We start from the raw sequence: 27,754 nt of genomic DNA, 5'->3' as shown, positions 1-27,754 counted from the left end.
AATAGGCTACTCAAGTAAAGTAGGCCTAGCTACAATGCAGGGGTGGAAGTAACGAATAGGCCTTCATTATATTCTCATTAAGCCTACAGTAACATAGGGTTTTAGTAGGTTAGGCTACATGTAGACCACTTTTTTTATGTTTTGGAGTTATTGGTAAAATAAATAAATACTAACGATACAAATAATACAACCACTTATAAAGTGTGAAGTGTTGTAAAGGTGAGCACGCGAAGTTAAACAAATCAAACACCCACTTTCTTGCGTCACAGGTGCATGCTGTGTCTTATGGCTGTGTCTAGCCAAAGAAGACCGGCTTTGGTCTAGCTAACATGGTAAACGTTAGCATGCTCATGGTAGCATGCTCTCTGGGACACAGAGTGGACTGGTTATACTGGGAGTAGATAGGCTGAGTGGACTGGTTATATTATGCTCTGAGAATGTACGAGCAAAGAGTTGAACCTGGAGCAGATTGAAGAGGACGCGGCGGTGCACAAAACGCAAGGAATGTAATTCAGACAGGTAAGTAGGCTACAACAACAAACTCAGTCGTTGTGTGTGTGTGTGTGTGTGTGTGTGTGTGTGTGTGTGTGTGTGTGTGTGTGTGTGTGTGTGTGTGTGTGTGTGTGTGTGTTTAGGGCTGCAGCCGCTGTGGAATTTATATTACTGTATTTGTTTTTCTATAGGTGGCAGGTTATTTAATTAATGTGGCTTAATACAATTGTGTAATTGTCTGATAATCGGTTCCATGCACTAGGCTGCAAAGTGCCATCTATAGAAAAAATATATTGTTAAGGGCTTTGTGCTGTATACATTGACAATGACTTAACTAGATTAAACTTTTAACTAGGGTAGCTATTCCTTAACACTATATAGGCTAATTTAAAAAAAAAAACTCACAGGTTTTCTGTGTAAAATCATGATCTAAAAAGTAACAAGTAACTCCAGCTGTTAGATAAATATAGTGAAGTAAAAAGTACAATATTGGCCTCTGAATTATAAAGATAGTAAAGTGGAAGTAAGTAGCCTAAGATTGAAATACTGAAGTAAAGTACATTTAAAATGTATTTTGAACAATTTTTAAATACTTTGTATACTGTAGAGTAGTTATTATATTGTTGTTTTTTTAAAACATAGGTTTTTTGTTTAAAATCTGAAAAGTTATTAGCTGTCAAATAAATTAAGTTTATTAAAAAAGAACAATATCCTGCTGAAATGTAGTAAAGTTGACGTATAAAATAGCATAACATTAATATACACAAGTAAAGTACAGGTACCCATAAAATTGTACCTAAGTACAGCACTTTGGTAAACACGGCACCACTGCACATGGGTCTCATGTAGAATAGAGGAACGGCACAGATGAAGATAATTTTGATCTGTTTTGAATTATGATCTGACTCCGATGACAGATGACTCAACTATTTGACTTTGTGACCCAACATGTATTTTCTTTTGCGTATTTTGGCGGTCATGTAAGACTATTGGCAAAATATGGGTTGAGCGGCTGGTTGCAAAACAAGAAAAATTACAACACAATTTAGATTGTAGTGATGTCATGATGCAGTACTTTGGTTGCTCAACATCATAATATGTCCTCATGTTACATAGTACAGTATGATGAAAACATTTTATTGATGAAAGCAGTGGTGTAATGTAACTAGGTACGTTACTTAAGTATTTTCATTTTATGCTACTTTATACTTCTACTACATTTCAGAGAAAAAAACACTTTCTACTTCACATTTTACAACAATAGTTACTGATTACTATGCAGATTATGATTTTAGATGGATTTTACATATCATATACAAAACATATTCATAGGTGATATAATGTAATCATACATATAATTTAGAAAAGTTAAATTCTTATAAATTCTGCATAACAAGCACTATTACTTTTGATACTTTGAGTACATTTAGCTGATAATATTTGTGTGCTTTTACTCTAGTAAGGATGGAGTATTTTTAGACCACAGAATTTTTATTTTTACTTAAGTAAAGGATCTGAGTACTTTACTTAAGTAAACGATCTACTTCTTCCACCACTGGGTGACAGGATATCAGGGTAATAAAATATACAACAAAAAAACTTAGCGGAAAATCCAAAAAGAATTCCTAATAAAGAGAATGTTGTAAAAAAAAAAAAAAAAGAGACCTCTCAAATCCTATTTCTCCTCAACTCAAATCATCCCGTTTATTGCATATAGACCACACGTCCTGTGTATTCTATCATGTTTATTTACGTCTTGGTAGTATAACATGTCTAGGTCGAGTGTCAGCCATCAGTTCCCTGTGTCTGCCAGTCCAAGGTGAGAGAGCTGCCTGAGCTGCTGTCATCACAGCAGTCCTCAGCATCCGAGAAAGAGGACATGTAGTGGAGGCCGGTCACTCTGTGGTAGTCTCCCTGGAGCATCTGTGGGTAGGTGGTGAGCTCCATGGCCCTGCGGCCGGTTCTGCTCACCCTCCACATGTCAACCAGCTGGGAACACATGGCACAGCCCATTTTGTGTGTGTGTGTGTGTGTGTGTGTGTGTGTGTGTGTGTGTGTGTGTGTGTGTGTGTGTGTGTGTGTGTGTGTGTGTGTGTGTGTGTGTGTGTGTGTGTGTGTGTGTGTGTGTGTGTGTGTGTGTGTGTGTGTGTGTGTGTGTGTGTGTGTGTGGTTACTCTACACACAGGCCTCAGTATGCATACTCATCCTCACTAGTTTACCAGCTTCACCAATATATTTTGCAGGTGAGAAATACAATATTTATGATGTATTAATATATTATTTATGTATACTTGGATCTAATATTTTGACCTATATTTAACTTTTTACATTTAACCCTTTAACACTTAATATATAATATATGGAATAATATACTTGTAAATTACTGCAGTATGTGTAAATTATTGCTATTTCATACATTGTAAAAACACGACTACATATTTTCCATATAGTTTCCAGTTAAATGAAAAAACAAGGAAATAAATGATTTATGATATTTTGCAAACATTCAGTTAAATTGCAATATATTGGCATGTAAAGTGGGGAGTTTCCCTGGAATGTTTGAATCTGGGTTTTCTCCTATGAAACGCTTGCAGTGATGAAGAAAAAATAGACAAGCAGGGAATGGGAGGCTCAGCTCAAATTCGCAAAACAAAGAGTACAGCTACTGATCGAGTTCCCTCCTGTTTTCAGTAACCAAAAAACCCACACGTCTCACATCCAGCCCTGCCTGCAGGGCCAGATGAGGGTTACCATGAGTTAAAAGGTCACAGTCATATAATCTCAAGGTGTTCTCCGTCTCCAAGAGCTGCCAGACACGGCATGTAAATATTTACAGCGGTTGCCTTTGCAAGAAAAAACACAGAGCGAGGGTTCTCAGAGAGAGGAGCTGAATCCGTGTGCTACAATCTTTCCAACGAGGCTTCTTGCAGGATTTCTTTCTGGTGACTTGCTCCTCAGATGATACTGCAGCACTTTGATTTTTGCTTTGGCTGGGTGCAGGATTACTTTAGGGCCAGCTCATACTGAAGCTTTGATTAATGAGTTCCTCCTTGTGTCCTGTTAGTTATCCTCTCTTCAGCTTGATGAAGCATGGCTGTGCTTGAGAAAAGAAATGGATGTGGGTAAATTGGTGACAGATTAATACAGACCTGTCACTGTCAAAATGACCAAAATGCATGCCCCTTGCTAACCTTACAACCCCCCCAAATTCCTTAGTAGCAGAGAAAGTGCAGAGGCAAAGGGATTGTTTTATTGACTATGTTGGCCAAGTCGACCTTACTCATTTATCCTTTATCAGGCTTAGGTTTGTACAAGTTAGAATCTTTGGCCCCGACCATGGCTCGGAAATATCAGTCGTATTGTGCTGTGGAAATCCAAGGCGCTGTCTTTGGTGCTGAAGTAACAGACAGATTTGTAATTGCGAATTTTTCTTACCAAACCGCATACTGGCTGTGAGCACAGTAAGAAAGGGGTAACCACTGTGCACTCTGAGGTAAAGTGGGGGAACAACTCAAGTGTTCATAATCGGGAATAATAAAAATGTATATATAACCCTGGCAGAATCCAGTTTGTTCTGACAGCTGTAGCAACAAACAGAGATCACTTCCACAGGAGGACATTACACTGATGCTTCAAGGTGATGAACAACTGTGTATACTGTGTACAATTAGTCAACATATTTGAAACCGTTACAGAGGAAATATAAGGGAATCCATGCAGCTCATTTTCCCTGTTACATTTGCACAGCTATTTCCATGCATAATTGGTAATTATTCCACTTCATTAACGCAGAGCTTAACCTGCCCTCCTAAATCTATGATCTGACCTTCATCATGCAAAGCTGGCTGGTGCACAGAGAGCCATTAGCAAGAGTGTAAATGACATTAATGATGAGGATGGACAGGACAAGTGGTCTGCTGCTCCTCGCCACACCCATCCCAGCCCGGTGAATATACACAGCAGGGGCAACCCTTTTAAAGCCAGCCTCCCCCGCTGTCCTGGATTCTCACTGTATTGTGATCTGCTGATTTAATATTCAATTGCCTATACAACTACTGCTATGGGATGTATAATTATTCATCAGAGTATATCTATTGTGTCACCAAGTAAGTATCCCAGCTTCGATCTCTCTCTCACACACACACACACACACACACACACACACACACACACACACACACACACACACACACACACACACACACACACACACACACACACACAGTGCAGGAAACACGCCAATGTTCTAGGTAATGCGATGTGGACGGATGCTGCAGCTACATTTGTGTCCTCAAGACTGTTTTTGTTTTGCTTTTGTGTCTTACCTGAACAGTGTGTCGTCTCTCCTGTCTTCAAGAATGCTCTCAGTATGTGCATCATATCCTTTCATCAGCCTGGTGTGTTTTCCTCTCAGTCTGCCTCTGTCTGGGCTGGATACAGCTCAGCTTGCGTATGGGACTTGGGATGACATCACAGCTACTCACTTGAGAGTTGTCCCCTCGTTCTCAAATCAAAACAGGTAAACCCTCTCACTCTGTCTCTTAGACTTTACTAGATTTTCTCAGCAGACAACACAAGTTAGGAAAACAGTAAACAAATTTGCATTTACCTCATCTTTACTCTAGAGAAGTAGTAATAAAGCCCAAATGGATATAATCTAAGTAAGAGAAGTAGTAACACATTTAGATATGCTGATTCATCTTGACATATTTATTATATATCTCTATTTCAAAGAGACAGACAAGGAGACAGCAGTGAGGATTCAGAAGACACATTTTCAAAAGATTGGTTGAAATCTTTGCAGCAGAGGATGATATGTACTGCCGTTTTCTATAATGCAATCAACAGTAGTTTGCTTATTCACTGTCTTGCCCAGTGTTAGATGAGAAGATCAATACCACGAAGTATGGAGCTTAAATCAGCAGCCTGTTAGCTTGGTTTAGAATTAGAGATGGCCCGATACCACTTTTTTGCTTCCCGATACCGATTCCGATACATGAACTTGCGTATCGGCCAATACCGAGTACCGATCCGATACCAGAGTGTCATATATTTCATTATGTTTTAACAGCTGTATACTACTATCCCTGTATGGATGTGATATAATTTCTATCTTTGTTGTCGGTCTGGCTCAGGCTATCTTTGTTGTCGGTCTGGCTCAGGTTAAACTCTTGGTGAAACATGAACAAACACAAACAATGAATGCCCCAGAACTTTCTTTTATTCTCCAGTTTGACAGTCAGTTATAACGGAAAAAGAACATAAATAAACTACTTTAATGTAGATTTTCTTTAGGGCTTTATTACGTGGTATTGGATCGGTGCATAAACTCCAGTACTTCCTGATACCGATACCAGCGTTTTAGGCAGTATCGGAGCCGATATCGGTATCGGAACATCTCTACTTAGAATCAAGACAGGATACGGGGGGGAACAGTTAGCCTGGCTGTGTCAATCCATACGTTTTTGCGCTTCAGTTTTTGTATGGATTTAAAAAAAAAAGTATAATGTGTTTATTAGTGAGCTTTAGAAGTGCTAGTAGGCAACTTCTTACCTTTGGACAGAGGCAGGCTAGCTGTGTTTCCAGTCTTTATGCTGAGCTAAGCTAACTGTCTCCTGGCTGCAGCTTCATACTTAACACACAAATATTTGAGAGTGGTATTAATCTTCTCATCCTCCAAACCCCTGGATTGTAATGCATGCTTTCTGTTTTAAATGTGCAGTCTCTAAACTGAGATTGTGCTGATGACATCGCTATGACAATGAAGCATTACATGTAAACTAGTTTAGTTTGGATCAACGATCTGTGTGTTGCCGTTGTCTAACTCCGTTCTCTTCGGGAAACAACCAAAACTTTGAGCTAGCAAACTACACGCTGAAAATGGCTTTGAAGAACATTTAGATCATGCAACAAGGCAGGCCTGCTTGGTTCTTTCGGGGAATGATTGTAAAGATTTACAAAGACTGTTTACGCAGTTTACTATCTAACTGGGAGGTTTTGTGGCCAATTGGCAGGAATCGCTATTAACGTAGCACGCACAGCGATATGCTGGTAAGAACAAATTACAAATAACCATGTATCCAGCTAATTTATATAGTTCACATTACTGTATTGCTTGACCAGTTAACTTCATTTAATATTGTATGTGGCGTTTTCTTTTGCAGGCTGCAAAATCAAGTTCCTACCTGAGATTATTTTGCAGAGCCAGCGTCGCTGCGTTCGGAACTTGGCACCGCCCAAGACGATTGTAATTGGTTTAAAGAAATGCAAACTATCCAGTTTTTTTCCCCCTATCCTGGAATGTATGTGTGGAGCAATGCAAGACATGTAAACTGACCATTGCAGTTCTGCCTTAAAGTTTTTTTTTGTGTGTGTGTGGTTTAAAATACGGATGAAATATGGAAATATATCACAGCAAATAAAAAAACACAAATCAAATCAAAGACCAGGCATTTTTAATAATTTAACCAGTCATGAGTAATTACATCATTTTTACAGACAGTAAGACATCCCATTAAATTAAGGTCAATCACTTAAGTCCCATGTTATCAAAGCATCGCCATTATCATGACCACACGAGCCACACACTGTAAAATGTAGGGAAAACATGAGTCAGTAAAATCCTGTTGTGCTGTCTCCATGGTGTCATGATATCACTGATGAACTCTGTCCAACCACAGCAATGCTTATATATTTCAGTGAAATAGAATTCTCACACGAATAGCTACGTGCTGTAACACAAGCAAACAAACTCACAGCTGGGGATAATTAAGTAATTACCACGCCACGTGTCTTAACACTGCAAAATAATAAGCTACGCTGCCTCAGTCTTTACTGTCAGCTGTTCAAACCACTCTGTGTTTGATAGCTGTCCAGTGTCTCTTTGATGATAAGATTGCACAAAGATTTGTCTTTTGTTTCATTGCACTTACTCCCCGAAACAACGATCTAAACATAGCACACACACAAACCCCTATAGTATCAAATCATCTCTGGTAGATACAGATGTGACGTGTAAAAAGAAAAATACTACATAACAGTTTTCTTAAGACAAATTAACAAATTATTGTCCTCTTTTATTAAAATTGGTGAATTGCTCTTTGGACACATCAACAAAGAAAACAGGGAGACATGCATTACTTTAGGCCATGTTCTGGAATAAAGTTAAAGGTCCCATGGCATGAAAATTTCACTTTAAGAGTTTTTTTTTTAACAATAATATGAGTTCCCCCAGCCTGCCTATGGTCCGCCAGTGGCTAGAAATGGCGATAGGTGTAAACCGAGCCCTGGGTATCCTTCTCTGCCTTTGAGAAAATGAAAGCTCAGATGGGCCGATCTGGAATCTTGCTCCTTATGAGGTCATAAGGGGAAAGGTTACCTCCCCTTTCTCTGCTTTGCCTGCCCAGAGAATTTGGCCTGCCCATGAGAAAGAGAGACATCATGGCTTGCAAACAAGCAAAGTGGCAGTCCACCTTGCCCCCCCTCTCTCCTCCTCAACAGCATTTAAAGCTACAGACACAGAAATGGCACATCCTAAGGAAAGCTCATTGTGGGACTGGCTCTAGTGACTGTAGTTCTGCACCAAGGCTGAATTTCGGGAAAGAGACTTCAGATACAGTATTAGGGGACCGTTAAGGCCTATATAAAAGCATCCAAAAATCAGCATGTCATAGGACCTTTAATAGAAAGAGCTGACATTTGACCTGTCATAGCGGTAACATTTCAAGTGAAATTAATAACATTAATGATGGCTGCCTTCTGTTAGTATTTAATGCTTTTGGTCACAGATGATTCAGCAGGGTTATGGCGACCTCCATATATTCAAGTCCTCATCTGAGAGGGCCGGTTAGTTCAAGGTTAACTGCTTGCTCGGTTGTTGTTAGATGGGCTGTAACACAACCGCTCAAACTGCAAGCTTTAAACTCAGAGCTGCTATGATTGATATTTTTTATAACGATGCATCATATGGCAACGTGAAAGGGGTTGTGGTGAACCTACAGATAATTATAACCTGAATCTGCAGCTTGCCTCGGCTTTAGGAGCTTCATAGCGAGTTTCAGCTCGTTTAGCTCCGCAACTTTTCTGTTTTGGTTCACTCTTACCGTTGTTATAGCTTGGTTTTAGCCGCAGCAGGCTACTGTTTACATTGATAAATCTCTAAAACCTTAATGTAAACTACCTGCTCAACACCAAGCAGCAGACAGACACAGTTCGTGACTAGCAGGTGAACATAGTGGAGCATTTAGCAGAAAAGGAGACTAATATTTCCCTCAGGAGATGGTTCGCCATATCAACTTAAAAGATGATGATATGTCAGTGTTGTGTTCCAACTTGTTTTCGATGCCCCTAAGTCACCTAAACAAAACAGGTTTAACTGTGAAAAAAGAAGAAAAAAAGACACAAACACTGGCAAAATAAGAAATACTGCCAAAACAAAAAAAAAACATCTGCAATGTTGTCAAAAACACTGCCACATGTAATCAACCGTACACTCTGCCACCCTAGAAACTTCCTGGCTGCCTTCCATTTAGGTCAAACTTAAATTGAATATATAGTGATTGTTAATGGTATTAGTTGCACCTGTGCTTTTTCTGCTATGACAAGTCAAAATATCTGTGGTTGGAAAAGGTTTATTAAAGGTATTTTGGGCTACGGTTTGCATGCCTTGTTTGATATATTGCCCGAGGAATGTTGAAGCTGCTCTTCTGATAATTACACTTCTGAATATCTGCTGAGCTTCTTAAGTGTTGGATTTGATCAGATTACGTCTGTCTCGCTTGTCCTGGTATCTGAAAGTTTTAGCTAACTGAGAAAACTAACATTGTCTCTAAGTAGAAAAGCAACAAACTATGATTTTTCCTTTTGAGGATGAGCTTGTTTATGCACGTTAACTTCTTTCAACATCTTTAAAGGAAAAGTTTGACATTTTGTGAGTTAGATGAGAAAATCGTTACCACTCTTACGCTTAACATAAAGCTACAGCTAGCAAGCAGCATAAGGTAAGAACTATATCTCTGTGTGAATACTGCATGGCAGCTAAAGATTAAACTCAGTGTTCATTCTTAGTCATTTGGTATTAAAAAAAAAATCTGTTTTTCACTTTTTTTCTATTCACAAATAGGCTTTGAGATGCTGTCACTCATCATAAAATTGGTATTTATTATTAATATAACAGAAAAGCACAATTACACTCAACATGTTGTGTTGTTTCCCATGTGTTGCTCACTCTACCACGATGCTCGGCTTTAACTGATTCAAATGTGGTGGCAGACTTTGCCAATGCAGATCTGTACATTGAAAAAAGGCAAGCATGTGATTTTTATCTACAATGAGATAAGAGGAGGATGTGGTTTATTTAGCTGAACTTGGACTGACTCTAATTTCTCAGAAATGTTACCCTGGCACTTGAATAGAACTATTGAATTTGTTATGCTGTAAAGGAAACATCTACACAACAATATGTGATGTTACTATTGATATTCCAATTTTTGTTTTAAATGCTCTGAGCAACTCAGCCTGTTGGCTGTTTCAAACGGAAAGCCAGTGGTTAATATTGGGAAATGTTTGAACTGTCACAAATGGTGTTGAAAGAATTGCACAAAACTCTTGTCTACCAGTCTGATATGTGACTCAAAGAGATAAAAAAGAGGAGAGAAAGACAAATCTGAATCAAATTTAGAATAAATAGAATAGAATTTAAGGTAAACAAGCTATGGTGTCTCAATTAGTGAAGACGCGTGTTTTAACCTATGCCACATGGTACAGCTTAATTATTTCCGATAACAAAACATGCACAATTAAGATATTATGAGAAAATATACTTGATCAATAATAGTCCTATATTACCTTAACTGTTTTTTGGATTTGTGCATGTGGTGCTAATTATCTGTGATGTCAGATTATTTCGTACTTTCTTTCTAATCGGAAAATATTGCCCTCTCTTGGTTTAAACAGGTACATTATGTCATTTTAGTTAAAGGTGCTGTAGGTAGGATTGCGAAGATCTAGGATTTAGCCAAAAAATGTGAGCATCAACAACTTCTCAGTCCCTCCCCCCTTTCCGCTAAAGCCCAAAATGGTCTCCTAAGCCCCTCCCCCCACAAGGGAGAATGAATGTGTGTGCATGAGCAGTGATTGACACACGGTTAGAAAATGAAAATAGTATTTGGAACACATTCACATGTTTTGTGGTTGGACACAAACCTGCTGTGATATTTTCCATAAAGTTTGTTAATCTGATCATTTTGCTGGTTTAAACAAACAAAAGGCTTCCATTCCTGAGGGCTCAGTTAACTGTATTTAAGGTTGTAGGTGCAAGAGTATGATTTATGTAATATAACTCACTTGTTTTCTGAACTTGTTGCTATGTGACTAGTAAACAGGCCAACAACAGAAAGCATGTTAATGTCTCTTGGTTGTTGCTTCCAACGAAGAACAGTTCAGTCCTTAAACCAAACATCTGCTTGTAGTTCTGTTCTCCTCCTGAGTAACTGGTTCACGACGCCAGCAGCTGTCTACCAGTTTCGCAGTATCTGACACCTAGTCATTACAGCAGCCACTGAAACACCATAGCTACCAAAAACAGCTCCAGAGATGTGACACAACATCTTGTTTTTTTTTTACACCTTAACATTGAGGGTCAGAGTTATCCAATAAATAACCTATGTGATATTTAAGTACCGTTTCACCCTCTTGCCACACAGCTTCAAAATGATGCGTTGCTACATTTACAAAGTGCTCACGACGAGGATTCTTCACCAAGGTGCAAATTCCTCAGCTTCCTGCGAGGGCAGGAGTAGAAAGGGGAATCAGAAGACCTGGGGAAAATGAAAAACAAGTTGAGAACAAATGCACCCTTAAAGCTATAGTGTGTAGTCTGTTGCCCCCATGACAACAAAACTGTGCGCGTCCAAATGAGACAAGCCTTCCGTGATCGCGCACCCCCACCACCCCTCCGCCACACAGTTGCTTGTAGCCAAGGAGGACACAGAGGATTAAAAAAAATGGACTCTTCAGAAGAGGTAATTATTTTCACTCCATTTTCTGCGTGCAAAAAAGTCGCCAGACAACATAGCCATACTGAGAAATACAGAGAGAGTTTTGTGGAGCTAATTAGCTTTGTTGTAACTCATTTGGCAATGGCTTAAATGTATTAATATAAAAAAAGTTACGCACTAAAGCTTTAATGGGCCCTCAACTCAAACACTCAGATTGGATTTACAGCTGTTTCTGAGCTGGATGTGCTGCCTCTATTATTCTTGGCCATTTGTGCTATCTTAATCTCTGCTGGTCAGAAGGAATTTATGAGCTCATGTGGTTGACGTAAGCAAAGTGGGTGGAAAAGGTGCTCGTTCCAAGAGCAGCTTCATGACCACGGCTTCCAGTAAAATGTTACACAGCACCCAAAAGTATATTTAAAGACGTGATTAAATGCAACTCTGTGTATATGAAGGAAGAGGAATGTGAGATCTGGATTATGGTGATTTTTCCCTATAAGTAAACATCCCAACCTCTTTTTATCTCAAAGTGCTCTGGTTTCTGCCTCGATCTTCCTCTCTCCATGAAGGCTGTCAGGGTCAGCCGGTGCCACGGTTTGTCTCACTGCGATCTCAGGGCCTCCGCCATAAATACCCAACAAGTACTGCCAGGTCTCATCTGAGATCTGACCATAGTCTGCCCCTGAGGGGAGGGATGCACATAAAAGAAATGGTTTATTGGCTGTCTGTTTTTCTCATTTCCAGCGGTACAACCAGTGCTGCGCTTTACCTTGCTTCAGTTGTATGTGCCCTCCTTTCATAACACCAATTTTACTGTTGTCGATGGGACCAGGTGGCTCTGAGAAAACAAATCATAAAAAATATTTTGTAAAGGCAGAAAGATGAAGAACTTTAATGCACTACAGTTTGTCTTCCTGCAGGGTCATACCATTGTCTTTTCCCTTCACAAAACTCTCCCACTCTCTGAACCACTGCATGCTGATGCACAGGATCACCGTCGGAGCCTCTTCAGCCTGAAACTCTTTGTTCAGCTACAGACAAGAGAAAACTGCCCGTTCAACATCCAGCACAAAGCATGAAGACACATTTAAGCACAGGTAAGCCCTTGCAGAATACAGGCTTTTACCTTGATGAAGGTGTCTATTTCCATTTTTCTGCGTTTAGCCAGAGCTTCAATCTCCACCTGGCAGATGGCACACATATACAGGTGGTTCACGGCTGGGCCGCCTCCAAAACTAAGGACAGAAACACCAATTGATGGAAACAAATGAATGTGAACATATGCATTCAAATGTATCCAATCAATGTTCAGCTAAGGCCTTCGTTTACAGGTTTTGCCATTGCGCTGATCAATTCAGATACATTTTTCTGTTAGATTATTGTAGAGCTACATGTGTTCAGTTTGCAGGGACATTTCTTACATATCGCCTCTTTTGACATTGACTACACTCCTACTTGTTTTACTTTCCAATCCATATACTATATTACTTTGATCCATATAATATAGAAATAATGATTAGACACACCTTTAAAAAATGTATATGGTAATGTGTTGCATATTTACCTGTTGAAAAGGTACTCCCACACATTCTGAGGAACAATCACAACCAGGTCATCTATGTATTGGTATTTATTAGGAGGAATCCCTGTACAGAAATAAAATGTTTAAATTAAAGGAGAAATCTATGACCTTTTCTGGCCCGTACTGGAGACCAGTAAAAATTCCAACAACTATGGTAAATTTATTATCCTCCTACACAAAATCCCCTCCCTCATCCCTGCTGTCCTCTTAGACAATGATGGCCTGTAACTCACAAAAGCAATAAAGCCATGGTTTTCCAAGTAGACATGTAAACTAGCCATCTACCATAAATCTAAAAGAAACATCCAGTTTAACAAGAACAATAATTTGTTTTAAGTGCTGAAACATCTCGAGATGCCAGAAACCTATTCAATGCACCGTCCATAATTAAAACTGAATAATATGGCAAAATAAATATGTTTAGAGAAGGTAGCAACAGGTTTTTGGAAACTGTAGGTGAAATGTATTGATTTGTCAGAAAATTGTTTTTGAAATCCTGAAATGTAAGAATTTGTAAAAATTATCCATTAAGCTAACTGCTTCTGATCGACAACATGACTTCCAACGGATAATATGCATTTATTTTGCTGTGAGGTTATTTGCTATTGTCTTTTTGTTGTTAAATGGGTAGTCAAGTGATTAATTCACTTGCTTAAATTAGAGGACCCACAAGAAACAGACTGATTATAGAACGGTCGAAATATAACCTGCAGAGGCTGAAACCGTCTGACTCAAGTTCCTAATGTTTTGTCAAACTCTCCCATAATGCAACTCAAAAGCGTCTCTTCCTTAAAACACCAATAATTGTAGGCTGGTTTTAGTGCCGCGTTCCATTTATCTCGGAACTCGGATTTTCCTAGGTCAAAGTCGGAAACACGCCCCCTGACCTCAGATTTCTGAGCTCGGAACTCGGACAACCTCGCAGTAGCCCGAGTTCAAAATCCAACATACCCCCTGTATCAACAGTTGTGAAAGCTGCAGTAACATAAAGTTATAAGCACTTCTGTCTTATTTGTGTCACTAAATCAGTCGTTCACACAGGCATGTTCCACTTCTATCTGTGAACATGTTGTTACGCTGTTTGCATGCACAAAAAACGGTGTAATGTGTTGTTATCAACTGCTATTGCTAACAATAGCTAACCAGGCTAGAGCTAATAAACAATGACAATCCGACTTTTAAATGGAACGCATTCAACTCGGGTATGATGTCATTCCTAGCTCCAGCTTCCGACTTCCGAGGTAAATGGAACGCTGCATTAGTCCCCTTTTAAGGAAGCATGTGCATGTTTTCTCAGTGTGATAAGGCAGGGTTTTGACAGCACACATTTTTCAGATCAAGATTGTATCACACACCTCCGTGCTGACAAAGAAATGTGTGGTTGCTAATGGGGCCTGGTTCGGCAAAAGTGTTGAACTTGTTCAGCCATTCTCTGGAGATGTAAAACTGCAGCAGGCTGGGCTCCTTCATATTGGCCAGAGCCACCACCTTCTGCCTCTCTCGCAGCGACTCCTCGCTACTTTTCCTGCACGAGTCCAGGAAGAAACACAGTCTGTAACATCGTTTTGAATAAACAGATTATATATAAATGTTTGCCATGATGGAGTTTTTAAATGCTTACCTGTAGAACAACACGTAGGCCTCTGCATTCTGCACCACTGTCTCATGGACCTCTGTGACATACTGGTCATCAAACTCATACCACTGGCCATTGATCACATTCTGACAGTAAGCTATGTAGTGTCCACCTGGAGCACCAGAAAAAGTGTAAGAAAAAGAACGTACATGAACATGTACACACATTTGTTGATTCTCTAAAATATGTTAACCATGTTGAAATAACATTGAGTTATCTCATACTTCCTGCAGTGCCATGGTGACAAATGACTGACAGCAGATCGTAAGTGGTGACTTGGGATGGACTCTCTTTAGCCAGGAAAGGTCGCATGTCAAGGCCTTCCAACGGGAACGATACGTGGCTGCTAATCTTGAACGAATACATGACCTCGTGCCGGAAGCGCTTCAGGTGAATGCACAGAATCTACATAAACAAATAACACTTCATGAAGCCAGCCACAAGCCCAACTAAACTTGTTATCTGCAGCAAGAAAGAGATCATACCTCTGGAAGCCTAAGTACTTTGCAATATTTGACACCATTTCTCAACCTGTAGAAAACAAAATACTGTGTAAAAAAAATCTAAATGAGAAATACCCTTGTTTTAAGGGTTTTTAAGCATTAAAGGTGAGAAATTCTTTAGTTCTAATTCATGTCTCCACCTGGATTTACAATACATACTCACTTTTTACATCGCTCACAGCTGTACATGTTGTCCCCTGTAAAAAGAATGGATGTGAATGTTACTTCTGACATACATTTTCTCACCTACACCTGATCACTTAAAAGTTCTGTACTCAATATTCAGAACATTAATACAGCAGGAAACAAATCTTTACTATGTAAAGATATAGTGGAGTAATGGCATCCTGAGCAGAGAATGAAGTCACACTCTCTCTGTGTGTGTTGTAATCCGAGCTTCTCTGTTCTTTGTTTTGATGGCCGGTCCGGCCGCGTGTGCATGTTGTGTGAAAAAACACACTGTAGGTATTTCATGAATTTGGTAACTGTTAGTGAGAGCCATGTGTACGAAATCCTGAGTACAGTCCATATAAAAAGTAGAGTATTATAGTAAAATAGCACAGTGTAGTATTGTTTACCTTTGAGTTCATCTGCAGCAAAGAAGGCAGCGAGGCAGTCCTCTAGGTTCACCATGGGCCCCCAAAACCAACTGGGGATACATGAAACTACGAACCTGTTCAGAGGCATAATACAAAGAGATGTAACCATTACAGCCAAATAGCCTCTTTTAGTCTGTCTCCTCACAGTGATCATACTGACAAAAATAGACATCATGTGGGTCGGCAACTTGTAATGATTAAATGACCCCAAATGAAATGCTGCCTGGAGCGATAATGGCTCCTTAAAGGGTCTTAGATGGCAAGTTTGAAGGGCCCAAATACACCAGATCTCCCCTGAAAGGCTTGCTCCTCAGATGGCCGTTGAAGCAGGAACTGTGTACCCCCTTCTTCAAATAATTATGCTCAGCACCAAGGCTCTATGGCAGAACAGGGTTGTATGGAGAAGATATGTGTTGTCTGTTAAGTTTGTTAACTTGGATTGGGCATCGGCATCTGTTCCAGCTTGGAATCGTTTTAAAAATTACGATTCCAGTAATTCAAATCTGATTATCGGTTTCAAATTTTACCAAGTTTGGGTTTTCGTAGCAGCCAGGGGCTTGTTGTGTTGCAGCCGTGGAGCACAGTAAGTGGCGCTCTAGTGTGGCTTTATTTTACGTTATAAAAACCCGGTAAAACTTTCCTCTCATTTGTGAAATAAGCATGTGACCTGTTTCAACTCCACCCCTCAAAGAATCAAACTCGAGAATCGATAAGAACCCGAATCGAAAGGAAGAATCCGAATTGGAATCAGAATTGTTAAAATCAAAACGATGCCCAACCCTATTGACAACGCAGCTCACCTCCACAATCCTTCATCTATACTTCCTCAGAAACCACTAGATTCACTAAATGACGTCATCAGCACTGTTATGACGGTGCTCTGGGAATCTGGGAACTGACGGAAGAAGAACAAATATCATGCTTTGCTGACATAGACAATAACTACACGTTCTACTACACCGTCGAAAACCCTCTACAGTCATTAAAAATGCAATATTACTCTTCTCGTCATCAGGCTCAGCACTCAAATATTATCCTGGAGCAGTGGGTCAAGCTTTTCAGAGCCCTCCTCAGTCTACATAACCTCCACCAAGCCATCAGTCCTGGACTGACTCCAAGCCCTCTCCCTGCATGAACAACTCAAACATTTGCCCTGAAGGAATTCCTGAATTCGGTCAGGGCAAAGGTCTAACCGTTATCCTTCATCATTTCATGGTGCAGGTCTAGTAACTGGAAACCCAATGGAGGGGCCGATTGTCACTATATATTTCAAAGAAGGTAGTTTATCATTAAAGGGAATCAACTGTGTTATATCTTTCCTTCCTGTGACTAGGAAGATGGTAGCATGCATAATGCTGATCCACCTCACAACGCCAGTAGAGAAGAACATCCTTCCAGATCAGGTTAAAGTGCAAACAGAACAAGGCATTGCCTTGACATATCTAGCAAAGCCCTCTTGATACCTACACGCCCTCATCTGCACATCTGTGGCCTCCACAACAACATACAGTAGAATATTCTCTAAAGAGACGTGACTGGAGCCACATTTCCATCTAACACATTCCTTTGAACCCTCATTTCGATGATATGGATTTTCATAAGAAATTAATTGTGCATTACATCTAAAAACAAGACTTGACGCCACGTCCATTCTTTCTCTGTAAGGAACTTCCCTCAATAAGTCATACCATGGGCAAAAACAAGGTATTGTATATCTGGGTATCCTATTCCCTCCCCAGTTAAAAGACCTAGTTAAAAGGAACACGCTGACTTATTGGGACTTTAGCTTATTCACAGTAACCCCCAGAGTTAGACAAGTCGATACATACCCTTCTCGTCTCCGTGCGTGTTGTAACTCTGTCTGACGCCCCCAGTGCTAGCTAAGCCTAGCAAAGATCCTGGAGGTAACCGGTTCCAACTAGCCTACTGCTCCGAATAAGTGAAAAAATAACACCAACATGTTCCTATTTATATATTGTGTACAAATAGCAAGGTCATATGAGACACAGCCATCTTCAAACCATATACAAACTCGGAACTATATTCTCAGAAAGGCGAAGCACTGCTACTTCTGCTACTTGGGCGGAGTGATTTGCTCGCAGCACCTGAAGCCCTGTGGTGAGGAGCAGAGAGTTCGCCTGGAGTTCGCTGAGAGTTGGAGTAATAGCGTCAACAATTACTAGATAGTAAAAGCATAGTGACCTTGTTATTTGTACACCCTGTGACTATACAAATCACAACATGTAAACAGGAACATGTTGGCGTTATTTTGTCACTTATTCGGAGCAGTAGGCTAGTTGGAACCGGTTACCTCCAGGATCTGAGTTAGGCTTAGCTAGCACTGGGAGCGTCAGACAGAGTTAACAGAGTACAACACGCACAGAGATGAGAAGGGTATGTATGGACTTGTCTAACTCGGTGAATAAGCTAAAGTCCCAATAAGTCGGCGTGTTCCATTAAAGTTAATTTGGATCCATTATTTAATAAAATCCTAACCTGAGCTTTCTGGAGGGCTCCAAAGAAGCTTTGTGCTGGGGAGAGACGTGTATGATGGGCTTATGGTGTTGTCATAATTATATATAATTAATATAATTAATCACAAAAAAAGTCATACTGTGTTAAGCAACTTTTAGATTTACATAAACAGGAAGTCAAATGAAGCCTCTTGCCAGAAACATGCCTCACTAAATCCTTTCAATGACCTCAGCATATTAGTGTGCAATCAGATTGATTAGAATCTGCTGAATTGATGTGTTCAAACACGCTGACTTCTTCCTCTCCTCTGATAATATAACTCACTGACCGGCGTATGGAGTCCATGATGTAGGAGATCCAGCCCTGCGAGCCATAACTTTCGGGACAAACGCCTGTTTTGACTGGAAGGTTCTGATGTATAGAGGAGTGGAGCTTGGCCAAGTCCTCTTTACCAGGAATAGGTAGGGACAAGTCTTGGAAGGTTTCCACTGTAGTAGAGACCTGTCACACATTTATAGAATTGGTTTACACAGCATGCCTCTATAGTTTATAAAATATAAATAAATGCTTATCAAAACATATCAGTGTGTGGTCAATGAGAAATCATTTCACAAAAAAAAGCATATGTGAATAATACTAATAAAAATACAAGACAATTCATCTCAGCAAATGGTTAAAATGTTAATTGTTCAATTAAGATTTTCATGCATTTTTGTTAATTCTAATCATAAAAAATACTGAAATGACACAATTACACCAGACATACTATCATCTAAATTTCATTTAAAACAAAAAAATATAGATATTATTTATCAAGTAAATATACTGTGGTTTCTGACTAAATATGTGGCTCCCTCTGGTGTTAAAACGGATGAAGCACAGCTCACCCTGTCACAGGTTAAACACTGGACCAGACTGAGGATGGAGCCGTCAAAGATGTCAGAGATCACACTGCGATAGTGAGACTGTTTCTTCTTCCTGGCACTGAGCAGCAGCTGAGCTGGAAGATTCATGACGCGGAGGAGGATATTAGAGGACAAACTTAATATTGTTGATGTCGTTGGATGAGGGAAAAACAGGCGAAAGAATGTCTGTGTATAATGTGGCGGACAGAAGACCTCCAATGTTGGCTGCATTAACACCAAAAATAGAATAAAATGTTGCTGCAGATTCTGAAAATTCCCTTACCTTTTTTGAAGGAGTATGCAGGTCCTGCAGAGCGGAGGGGGCTGGAGCGAGGTGGACTAGAGGACAGTTTGGGATGCAGCTCCTGAAGGGTTCGTACAGGACTGCAGGGAGTGGACTGGGACTGGGTCATTGACGCTTCATTGTCTGGCTCTAGAAAACAGCATGTCGGATGCAGAGAATTGACAGTTTTAGAGACATAATTTACATGATAGGGATATAAAGTTGAAAAATACACTTTCATAATCTTGCTGGCCTTATACCGGAGGTGTTGCTGCTTGGGCTTTGCCGTTGCCCAGGATCAGATATCTGGTTGTTTTCTTGAATTTGGACGTCAGCGTTTGTGGTTGGCGTTAACTCCTCTTCCTCTCCCCTCTCAGGAACCCCCTCCTCAGCCGCTGTATCCACATCAGCGTCCTCATCCATCTCTTGCGAGCCCCCACGGAGGGGTGAGCCAGACACCCTCCTTTCCTTCAGCCTCTCCTTTTCCGAGATCACCCCGCCGGTACCGACGCCCACTATCCCCCCTGCTGCTGACCTGACCCCGTCGCACTCATCCTGCAGTAGGAGCTCGCCGTCAGCCACTCCTCCCCCCTCCCCACGGTCACTGCTGGAGCCAGAGTCGCAGGATAAGAATTCATCCTCAGACGGGGAACGGTCTCCGTCTCTTATCTCCTCCCCATCACTTCCCTCCCTGCTCATGCTGCACTCTGCCAGAGGCTCCTTCAGCTCTTCGTGTAATTGGTCCATCAGACAGCGCAGGAACTCTTGAGTGTCCTGTAGCAAAAAAAGCACCTTGCATTCACCCAAAAGGAGGATGCATGAGTGTGTCTACATGTACATAAACACAGACAGGAGTTTTGCAGAGACAATGACTGACTATTTCAAAACAAGAAGATAAGACAGAGAAATGTGTGAGTAATGTTGTATGTCTTGTTCTACATTGGTAAGAAGTGGTACAAGGAGGACCTAATCATACCCACTGAAGACAGGTAAAACTCATTATTATTTAAAAACACTTTTTGACTTTATCAGTCAAACAAAACCAGACACTTCCAATCAAACATATAATAAGCCTGAATAAAACATGAAACCATTTCTAAACATAGTTATTGTATTACAAAGAATCAGACAAACTCCAAGATTTCATTTGAGTTGTTTGTGTACTTCAAGAAATAATTCAGTTTTTCCTCCTTCCAGAGTCCGACAAAGTCGCAGATACGTTTTTAAATTTTCTGCATGCAGACTGAAGGTATGTTGAGATATAAGTTTAGCCTAACTTGGCTTAAATACTAGACATCTATTGGATCAAGAAGCCTCTCTAAAGTTAAATGAATAGTTTGACATTTTGGGAAATACACTAATTTGCTTTCTTGCCAGAGAGTAAGATGAGAAGGTCGATATCCCTCATATTTTCGCAAAAAAATAGAGCTACAGGCAGTAGACGGTTAGCTTAGCTTAGATGTTTCCCTCTACTGCGCTAAATTAAGCTAACTACTCCTCTCAGTAAGAAAGCAAAAAGCACATTTCCCAAAATTTTGAACTACTGTTTTAAGAAATACACTAATAAACCTCTCTAAGAGGATTGAATGGACAAACATAAGTACATATTGTAGTTGTAGTATGCAATTATAAAGTGGCTAATGTCACGATTATCAAAGAAATTAGGTCATATCGATCCTCCTGTTTTATACAGAGAGACGTAACAATTTGTCTGGTTCTGGGGATGTAAGCAAAATACTAAAATTCTCCAAAAACTGAAGTGACGTGAACAACTCAAGTCAAGCCTTTGGTTATTAATAACAAATGTAGTTGTTAATAGCAAAAATAACAGTATTTTTTAGGGAATGTGTGAGGGAGATACACAGGGGTTCACAGTTTAGAAATAAAAAGAACAAGACCGTATCAAGCTGTTGAGTGATGCCAGGTGTAGTTACCTGCTGGCTGCTTGCCCCTACCTGCTGAGCGTAACCACGAAACATGGGGTTTACTAGTTTGATGCCATGAGACAGACTGGTAGGCACGACATAGCTGGGCCTGGGAGAGTAGCCGCCATGAGAGTTAGTTTAATATACTGTATATGATTCAGAATCATTAGTACATAACAGTCTCGTATAGCTAAATTCTGTCACTTGTATTGAGTAATTTTATGTCACTTTGTATGTGTTTATTACCGTTTTTTATGCCAGAGTTCTGAGATCAGTTTCTGGTAACTCTTACAGAGAGCAGGCTTCTTATCGGTCCGGACCAATCCACTGCAGTCCAGGAAGAACTGAGTGAGAGGAGGACTGGTGAGGAAAGAGAGGAAACAAGTGTGTCAACACAACTGCCTAACTAAAGGAAAACGAAATAACAGAGAAAAAAGAGCCACACCCCTGGTAATTGACCAAATGTAATGACAGGAAGTGACCTCACCAATTGGACAGGGCTTGAAGAGCGGCATTCATGTAGCAGGAGTTACCAATATTTTTCATTCCTGTCAAGCCTACAAACAACAGGAGAAACAGCCGTACAGTTTTCTTTTTTATTCCCAGAGAATGCAAAAGTGTACAAACTAAATAATTTAGATATGAATGATTTTTTTAGAATGACGGACACCACTACAATCACACAGGATTCCCCCCCCCCCCCACCCACCACCCCCACCACTCCTTTCAGTTACTGCCATCAGGTCGACGTTACAAAGTCCCTTTTGGCACATAAAAACATACAAAAAAAATCCTTCATCCCCACTGCTATCACAAATAGGCAACATTTCCCACTCCATTTAGTTTTCTTTTTGCACGGTTTTGCACTGTTACTGTCAGTGTGTTTACACTGTTTCTACATGTATCTTATATGTTTCTTATACATATTTATGTCATTTGAGCTTCCCTGTCAAAGATGAATTTCTGTTACTCATGACTGACAATAGTTTTTCTTATCTTATCAAGGGATAATTATCAATGCTATTCTAGGTTAAAGGAAACATGCCAAGTAACTATTCTTAGGACTAAAATCAATTATATCTAATACATATGGCAGCTGTGTCCTAATAACATGAGCACTTACAAATTCAGGAAATTCAAGTGCGCTGTTGTTTAGAAAAATAAAGGTTGACAGTACCTCTGGGTTTAAGCTCATCGTCCTCTGAATCTGAACCTTCTTCTTCTGCCACAGCAATTGGTACTGCTTTTAGTGGGTGACCTATTGGCTGAGGAGCTGCTTCCTAGGAAATAGATTAAAATATACTATAATTATGAAGTGGAGTAAGAAATAGGTTGCGTGAAATTGAAATGGCATTACTAGGACTTTAAATGGGAGACGGGTAAGAAGGCAAAGTCATACCTGCTCTGTGGCTTTACAGTGGTGGGGAGCAGCAGGTACAAGCACCAGCGGAGGCCTGTGCTCCAAAAATACCTCCCGCTCGCAGACATAACACCAGATCCTGAACGTTGTCAGGTTCACAGTCAGGTTGTGCTTCTTAGCCTAAAGGAAACACATTCGCAATCATTCAAGGGACTCTTTTTCCTCACATAACCATCCAGCAAGGAGATACACAGACAAGAATGTTTTGTATGAGAAGGTTTTACCTGTGCATGTAGGGTGCTGTGATCCGAAAAGGACTCTCCACAACCAACATATGGGCAGTCACTCTACAGAGCAGAGACGCTGTATTAGATAAACTTCTGAATCCTCTCTTCGATCTTGCAAAGACATTACGTCACAATATCTTCCTGTCTTGGCTTAATTAATTCCATACTAGAATGTCAAAATGTCAGAGTCTAAATTAATAGTTGTAACTGCATATATTGTGCACTTGCTTGCCTGCCTAGGTTTGACAGCTACTACTGATTAATTATTAAGCATTCATCTGGCCTTATCTAAAATGCAGTGCTAGTTGCGCTTGCAGTAATCATTTATGTGACAAGGTGCACAAACCAGCAAAATAACCCTTGAAAAGAATGATTCAAAACCTTTAAAGGACCTTACCTGCAGACATGCCCACAGGTTTGGGCCCCCTGCACCACAAGACTGGCAAGTCCCCTGCAGCATGAATAGAATCCAAAGGAACAGAATAAAATAATTGTGCAATAAAATGCACAAACATGTTGGTTCACTCAGGAAGAGTAAGAGCTGACACAAGCAAGGATGCTTTTCACTGTCGATACCCAATAAAGACAACATAGCAGAGCAAAAAATTCCAACTCATGTGGTTATTACTAAAGTGGTACAAGGCTGCTACAACAACCTTAAGGGACGTGTAGGCCGTGGCACACACATCCCATGACCTGAACCGGGCTTCTTTGACATTCCAAGTAAATGAATGAAAACCCACCTTGGATTTCTGGAGGAGGTCCTCCTTGGTTACCTCTCCTATGGAGTCCAGGTGAGGACAAAGCTCTTGTTCAGCCATAGTTACTCACTCTCTTCGGGGGGACGTCTGCTAATTTGACAGGGCAGTAATAACAAATCTGTAGTCATTCAGGTGACAAGGTGTTGTAGCTAAAGCTAGCTTCATCCTCTCAACACAAAAACACGATATGCACTTATATAAATCACACGCACCTCGTTTCTGACTGACAACGGAAACCTATATACCTAACCTATAGTGTTGTTGAGACCATCCTTTCAACCCCCATAATCTAACAACTAAAAGGCCTTATGTTTACCAGCGAAAGCTCAAAAATCATCTCATTACTGCAGCTATGACAACAGCAGTTATGAATGACTCATATTTACCAACAGAAGCAGCTGCCACGATGGTAATCGCTATTTTTCATTCTTCTGGTAAACAAACCATACTGGATGCGGGCAGGCGACAGTATGCTAGCAAGATATCGAGTAGCCGAGCTGAGAGCCGCGACCCCCGGCCCACCATCCCCAAACAACTCACTCCCCCTCCCATCCACGGCACGGCACGGCACGGCACGACGCGACGCAGGGCTGGAGGAGACAAATCCAGCCCACAGCGATGTTCTGAAAAATAAATCCCCCTTTTCATGGATTTTGTCTTGCTAGTTGTGTATCTTTGTAATGTATTTGATACGTGTAGCTAATTTAGTAGAAACTATTATTCAAATAGATTTTAACGTGTTTATTCATTAACGGTAAATATCCCTGTTTACGGAAGTGACGTAATATTGTACGTCGTTTAAATGAGTCACCATGCTTTTAGCTTTTACTATCTATGGCTTTTGGTATGCTTTTTTAGTCAACTTTGTCCACTGTGGGAAGAACGGTTGGGCACATAATGCATAACGTTAGCCAATTGTAGCTATGTCCAAGAAAGAAGAGTGCATTTACAACCCGTATCTCACTTGTCCGTTTTGAATCATGGGGGAAATTCAGATAGAGCTTTGCAACAGTGAACCATCTTCTAAAGTTGTGTAAATTAGACACAATTACTGTGAACGCAAATAGCAATTTCCTGCCCTCAACATTTACTATTTTTTCTGTAATTGTGTGATTTTAAGTATATTGACTTTTTACGGATTTGTATTATCAAAGGTTTCACAGATGTAACAAGGTCAGCAGTGGTCATTCCCAGTTACCAGGTGGTAATTAGCACACACAAAAACTGGATTATTTAAATGTACTGTTTTAAATACTGATGGACTTTATATGGGCTGAACAGGTGAGATAAACCTAAATACTCATGTAGTGACTCTGTATAAGCACGCACAAGCATTAATTAAGACATGTACAGTTAGTCATCATGGTCTGTATGAACCTTTGTCCAGTAATTAAAGAATAGTTAATAAAAGGTAAAACATATCCCATTGGTGTGAGTCCCAACACAATCAGGTATCCCTGGAAACCAAAAAGCAGACACATTGTCAAAAGAAGCAGTAAATATGTAAACTTGATAAAGGTGCTTGAATTAGAATAGACCTATCACAGCAGACATGTTATAGTAGGCCTATAGCAAATGTACAGGTGTTTCAGACTCAATCCCAATTCTCTGTTTTACCCCTTACCCCTTCCCCTTAGTTAGGCTCAATCCCAATTCTCTGTTTTACCCCTTCCCCTTACCCCTTCCCCTTAGTTAGGCTCAATCCCAATTATCTGTTTTACACCCTTCCCCCTTCCCCTTAGTTAGGCTCAATCCCAATTCTCTGTTTTACCCCTTCCCCTTACCCCTTCCCCTTAGTTAGGCTCAATCCCAATTATCTGTTTTACCCCTTCCCCCTTCCCCTTAGTTAGGCTCAATCCCAATTCTCTGTTTTACCCCTTCCCTTTACCCCTTCCCCTTAGTTTTGCGCGTTCACGTGAGAGTAAGGGCTATCACAATTCTCGTTTTGATCGAGGGGTAGGGCTAAGGGGGAGGGGTAGATACCCCTTAAAACCAAGCACTTTCGCAAGTTTACTTGAAACCAAGGGCTACCCCGAATACACTACGCAACCGGCAATAATGGCTAATGTTGTATTCAAGTGCCCCAGTAAGACGTTCTCTTAATACATCCATGCAGTAAGCCGTGACAGTGTGACAGTGAGCCACTATGCGCAGGACCCTGAAACTGAAGCAGCTAAATGGAATTTAGGTATCATTAATGAATTGTATTATTTACACCTGTGCTTTTCCACTCTGATGATTCATGTTGGAAACATCAATCCTCAAGACACTCAATTCCTACCAACTCCTCTGAGGCAAGCCAAGCTTATTTTACTGTCTGCCAGGTTCTCAGAGTGTTCATCTCTTTGTTGTTGAAAAATACACAGAAATGAAGTAGATAATCCGTAGATAATCTGTAATGTAACATATGTTATTAAAATGAATACGAAATAAGAATTGTAAAAAAAGATCAACGAAATAATTTTCGTTTTTGTAATGTTGTAATTTCTTTTGAAAGTTATGGTTATGACGTACATAGCGTGTTAAGCCTGTATATTGAAACGCTGATCCTGAGTCAGAATCCTAATCTTTAAAACTACAAAGCTGGAGCAAGCGAGTAGCTGTGACATCTGACTCTAGATCGGTGCATAAGAGGCCACGTAACCACGGCGAAAGCCTCGCGGTATTTAGGCTACCCAGAATCCCTCGGTCTTCCTTTCTGCCTGAACCGACATGGTGGGTGCATAGTCGTTTCTTCTGGAGAATTACTATAGTTGTTGTATCTGTCTGCATCTCTAAATGTATGGTTATTCTAAAATTGTAGAATGTACCTATGCTTTCTGTGAAGCCTGCCTGTTTATATTATGTCGATATTGCGCGTCGATATTTTACTGTATTTGGGTAAAAATTGTTTTAAGTTTAGCCTTGTGTAGCCGGTACGAGTAGGACCGTGACTCCTTGTCAGAAGCTAAAGCTAACGATGGGGAACACGCTTTGTATCAGAAGCACGTTTGCCCTAATTTTTTGGATTTTCCGCATGACTGTGGACTACCAGTACCTAAAGTGATAACAATTACAACTGGTAAAAGTACAACTGAACGGTAACGTGATGTATCGGGATATAAGTATCCGGATGGTGCACCCGGTAGTGTTGACTAAATGGGCCCGAGCATAGCTGATGTTGGCTTAACCTTAAATTCAATTCAGTTTTCATTGGTGGGAACGTTACTGTTGGCAACCATAGCTCAGATGTAGTCTACATGTTTAGTGACTTTGGTAGCTTGTAGTTAATGAGTGTGTTTTGGTTTGCGAATTATAAGGCTTCAGCAGTGGTAACGTTAGCAGCTTGACGTTAGCATTTAACTCTGGTTGTATGGCATGCTAACGGTGTATGGTTAGAATGATCAACATGGGGATTTAGCTAGTTTTATTCCCTGCACTGCTTGGATGCTTTACTTCTGGTGCTTGTTTTTACGGCATTGATAACTAACTGATCAAAAGACTGGCATATGCTTATAGTATGTAATTTGGAAACTGGTTTGGACGAGGCTGGATGCTGAGCAATGGATGCTAAAGCCCATGCATGCTGGAAATCACAATCGTCAACCAAGAACTGGAATCTACTTTATTTGGACAAGGCATTAAAAATGTAATTGCCTCTACAATTATCATGCTGTGTGCTTTACCTGAACAGCTGTAGGATTAAAATACAAACTTAGCTAGGCTTTAAACTTTGGCTCAAAGTAGTTCTATAGTTTGTACCTTAGTCAGAAACCTGTTAATTGCCAACTTGGGTTGCACGTAAATTAATTTTTGAACATTTTTAGTATTACATTGTTGAAACAACCATTGGCCTTGATGCAGTGATGACTTTAATTTCTTCAACTGAAACTAGCCATGATGCTTTTTGAGCTTTTTAACCCTGAGCATTGGCCAAAATGCACAATGAATTGTTTTCACATTTAAATAA

The 27,754-nt window shown here is 40.3% G+C and overlaps 1 protein-coding gene, 1 long non-coding RNA gene and 1 other non-coding gene across 10 annotated transcripts; 2 read left to right on the top strand and 1 right to left on the bottom strand.

The window, feature by feature from the left end:
* LOC114571544 (uncharacterized) lies at positions 1–22,056 on the top strand. 3 transcript variants are annotated; one of them, XR_003694663.1, is made up of 7 exons: positions 1–519; positions 4,826–5,011; positions 12,479–12,586; positions 14,941–15,097; positions 19,850–20,461; positions 20,670–20,721; positions 21,692–22,056. It is a non-coding gene; the product is annotated as an uncharacterized LOC114571544 (long non-coding RNA). The 3 variants fall into 3 exon arrangements; XR_003694662.1 differs by having other exon boundaries at positions 19,850–20,721; XR_003694664.1 differs by lacking the exons at positions 12,479–12,586; positions 14,941–15,097; positions 19,850–20,461; positions 20,670–20,721; positions 21,692–22,056 and adding an exon at positions 6,657–7,513.
* On the bottom strand, positions 10,638–24,551 carry usp20 (ubiquitin specific peptidase 20). Of its 6 annotated transcripts, none has more exons than XM_028602540.1 (25): positions 24,192–24,551; positions 23,788–23,895; positions 23,442–23,495; positions 23,042–23,104; positions 22,797–22,937; positions 22,575–22,677; positions 21,885–21,954; positions 21,644–21,757; positions 21,407–21,506; positions 19,733–20,246; positions 19,473–19,622; positions 19,172–19,284; positions 18,613–18,785; positions 15,789–15,883; positions 15,374–15,407; positions 15,193–15,238; positions 14,932–15,112; positions 14,693–14,819; positions 14,427–14,596; positions 13,054–13,135; positions 12,616–12,724; positions 12,418–12,520; positions 12,259–12,327; positions 12,003–12,171; positions 10,638–11,309 (listed from the first exon to the last, which is right to left on the bottom strand). In XM_028602540.1, exons 2-24 carry the CDS (start codon positions 23,863–23,865, stop codon positions 12,014–12,016), a joined length of 2,847 nt encoding a protein of 948 aa, XP_028458341.1. In that variant the 5' UTR covers positions 23,866–23,895; positions 24,192–24,551; the 3' UTR covers positions 10,638–11,309; positions 12,003–12,013. The 6 variants fall into 6 exon arrangements, with proteins under 6 accessions (XP_028458341.1, XP_028458345.1, XP_028458342.1 ...); XM_028602544.1 differs by having other exon boundaries at positions 21,428–21,506; XM_028602541.1 differs by having other exon boundaries at positions 23,788–23,892.
* Positions 24,552–27,642: 3,091 nt separating this feature from the next.
* LOC114571613 (small nucleolar RNA SNORD36) lies at positions 27,643–27,715 on the top strand. The gene has a single exon (XR_003694683.1). It is a non-coding gene; the product is annotated as a small nucleolar RNA SNORD36 (small nucleolar RNA).
* The last annotated feature ends 39 nt before the right edge of the window (positions 27,716–27,754 follow it).

This window comes from Perca flavescens, chromosome 16 (assembly GCF_004354835.1).
Source record: "Perca flavescens isolate YP-PL-M2 chromosome 16, PFLA_1.0, whole genome shotgun sequence".
Classification (NCBI taxonomy): Eukaryota; Metazoa; Chordata; class Actinopteri; order Perciformes; family Percidae; genus Perca; species Perca flavescens.
This window is presented reverse-complemented; position numbering and strand designations above follow the sequence as displayed.

Bases quoted from the DNA above. Each gene is read 5' to 3' on its own strand.
- usp20 (XM_028602540.1), bottom strand. From the start codon at position 23,865: ATGGCTGAACAAGAGCTTTGTCCTCACCTGGACTCCATAGGAGAGGTA. The intron at 23,496-23,787 runs GTGGGTTTTCAT...TTCATGCTGCAG, and splicing joins ACCTCCTCCAGAAATCCAAG to GGGACTTGCCAGTCTTGTGG. The intron at 22,678-22,796 runs GTATGACTTTGC...TCTATTTCCTAG, and splicing joins ACTGTAAAGCCACAGAGCAG to GAAGCAGCTCCTCAGCCAAT.